Consider the following 2,646-nt stretch of genomic DNA (forward strand, 5'->3'; position numbering starts at 1 on the left):
GATGAAAGTTTTAGGACAAACTAATGGTTGTTCTCACATGTTGTAGTGAGACCCACATGCAAAGCAGCATTTGACTAAAACAAAGAGTCAGGCAAATTCTCACTTCCTTTCCCCTTCATTGCAGGATTACAACTATGATTCTTAGTTTCCTTGCAAGCTTTTTATGTCCTTTCAATAATATGAGCTCTTCTTCCTCACCTTCTGGGTTTATTTCAGGCTTTCCCCCTTGATTTTCTCACTGTCTTCTTTTCACTTTTATTTCTTCTGCTGCTGTTTCTGGTGCAGTGGCCCCTTTAGGAGCTGCTGCTGCTCCCCTTCCCTGCAGGGAGATATTGCACAGGTGCAGCCCCATGGTTCCCACTGTGGGTCTCTCACGATGCAGTAGTACACAGCAGAGTCTCTCAGGGAAACCTGGGGCAGGATCAAGGTACTGGACTTTCTGTCTGCTGTGATGTAGAGAAAGGCTGTTCCTTTGGTCACATTGCCTTTTGAACCATGAATCACATACTCTGGACCCTGGTGGGGAATCTGTCGATACCAACATATGTCCTCATATCCACTGATTGTGGAGTGGTTACAGGGCAGGTGCACTGTTCCTTCTTCAGTACTCTCCACTGCATTTGGCTGTGTGGACTTAGCATCACCTGTAACACCTGAAGAGATGAGAAACAATGGATTAGCTCTGAATGTCAAATTTAGGGCCATGAGTACTGCAGAACACCCCTCTCTGTTCATGCCCCATACATGAGCATTTTCATATTTGTTGCACAGGACAAGGGAAATATTACTGGTATTTATTATTGAGTTGTCCAGAGCCACAGGCCAAAGATCAATTGCTATATTCCACAACTCTTGGGCTCAGTGAACCCAAAGCTCCTTAGAGCCTCAGAGCTGTGTGACTCAGGGGATCTTCTGTGAGTAGTGGATGTGAGAAATTCTCTCCATGAAGCCCATATTCTTTGGAGAACACACAGACACATGGAAACATGTAAGATGCATTTCCTCCCAGCAGTTTGGTCAAATACAGTGGAGAAGTAAAAGCAGCAGGTACATGACCTTTGACTTTAGCCACTAAGCCATCCTTTCTCAGATGCAAATCACTTACCCAAAGTGAGGAAAAGAGTGATTCCTATCACTGGTCTCATGGCTCAAGTGCAAACTGGGGTTCTGGTCCTCAGAGCCCAGAATCTGTGTCTGATCCTAGGTATGGGGAGGTTCCAATGACAACACAGCAGCCACTAGCACAGCCTCACCCAGGGAGCTTTCAATTGGGTGTTTCCCCAGGCAGGCATCCTGGGTGAGGCTGTGCTAGTGGCTGCTGTGTTGGCATTGGACCTAAATTAAACATCATTTAGAAAGGGGGTAGGCATATTTTTCCAATGTCTAATCCTGATTCAGAGGGTTTACATTGGGATTATTTTCAAGTCGTCTATGTTTGAATAAGTCTGGATAAGTGACATCATCCCCATAGAGATTTTCTATCCCTCTCTTGTGGTCCGTGGCAAACTGACAATTGAGCTGATATGAAATATCTTTTAATTTAAGTTACCTCTGTTGAATCTTGGACCATAAGGGAGAACAGAATTCACATCCATATTCCCAGCCACAGGAAGTTAGTCTCAACAGGTGTAAAACAGAATTTTATGTCTAAAATTAGAAAATTCTTCCTGGTCAAAAATTTTCACCATATGCTCATTAAAAACTGAATGGACTATGGAAGAAAGTATCTGCAACATATAACACCAAAATAATTTAGTTGTATAACATCCCTGAGCTCAGTCTGACAAGATACAATTAGACTCCAGTCTAGGGGCCAGGTTGTCTGTACTCAGTTCTCCTGCATTGGCTCCTGGAACACTGTGTTAAGCACCCTTCTGATGGATGTTGTTGGATGCCCCTGGTCTTAACACAGTAACCAATGAATTGAATGGGAAATATTTCTATTCCACTTACCCTCTCTTTAACAGACATTTTCTCCTCTTCATGCCCTTGACTAGGGGTTGCATTCACTGAGGAGAAGATGAGGAAAGCAGAGAAGGAAGAGACTGGAAGAGAAGATTTATAAAGGGAAATAAAGACTTTTGAGAAGAGTAGTGTAAATAAACATAAAGGAATTCCTCTGGTTATTCTCAAAAGTAGCTACAATTTACAAAATGAGATAGGATATAATTAAAATATTTTCTCTATCTGCTACAGTAACTAAGCTTCTTATTTCACTATAGGAAGAAATATTTGGCCATTTAAAATTAAATTATTAATCACCTCTCCTTCCTCTTCACATGAGGGGTCAGCTCTTTGCTCTGTGCTTGGGAGAGGGCTCATTCATGTCCTTGAGGCTGTGCACAAACTCAGTGTGAGTTTATAAAGGACAAGGAGACAAAGGGCGTGAAAGTAAGTTCTCTCACAGCTCAAGGATCACCTCTAACTCACCCTAGAAGGAGCTTCAGTTCCCCCACTGCAACAGCACTCCCTTGTGACTGTGGATATGAACTGCTTTCACAGAACTGGGAATCAGTCAGTCAATAATCTTTCAAGGTTTGTATTTCCTAATGATGGGTTGGTATCTCGTGTGTACTACCTCCCCCTGGTGACAAGGCTCCCTGGGGAGCTTCTACCACAAGCCTTTACAGCAGGGATTTCCAACTG

The 2,646-nt window shown here is 43.0% G+C and overlaps 1 gene segment (V, D, J or C); it reads right to left on the reverse strand.

Annotated features, from left to right (window-relative positions):
* Positions 1–255: 255 nt before the first annotated feature.
* On the reverse strand, positions 256–1,205 carry LOC128625798 (T cell receptor alpha variable 26-2-like). The segment is given in 2 exon segments: positions 256–653; positions 1,106–1,205. Coding segments are annotated over 2 exon segments (438 nt in total).
* Between the last annotated feature and the right edge of the window lie 1,441 nt (positions 1,206–2,646).

The sequence above is a fragment of the Artibeus jamaicensis genome, unplaced genomic scaffold, assembly GCF_021234435.1.
Source record: "Artibeus jamaicensis isolate MK-2021 breed Jamaican fruit bat unplaced genomic scaffold, CSHL_Jam_final contig_887, whole genome shotgun sequence".
NCBI lineage: Eukaryota > Metazoa > Chordata > Mammalia > Chiroptera > Phyllostomidae > Artibeus > Artibeus jamaicensis.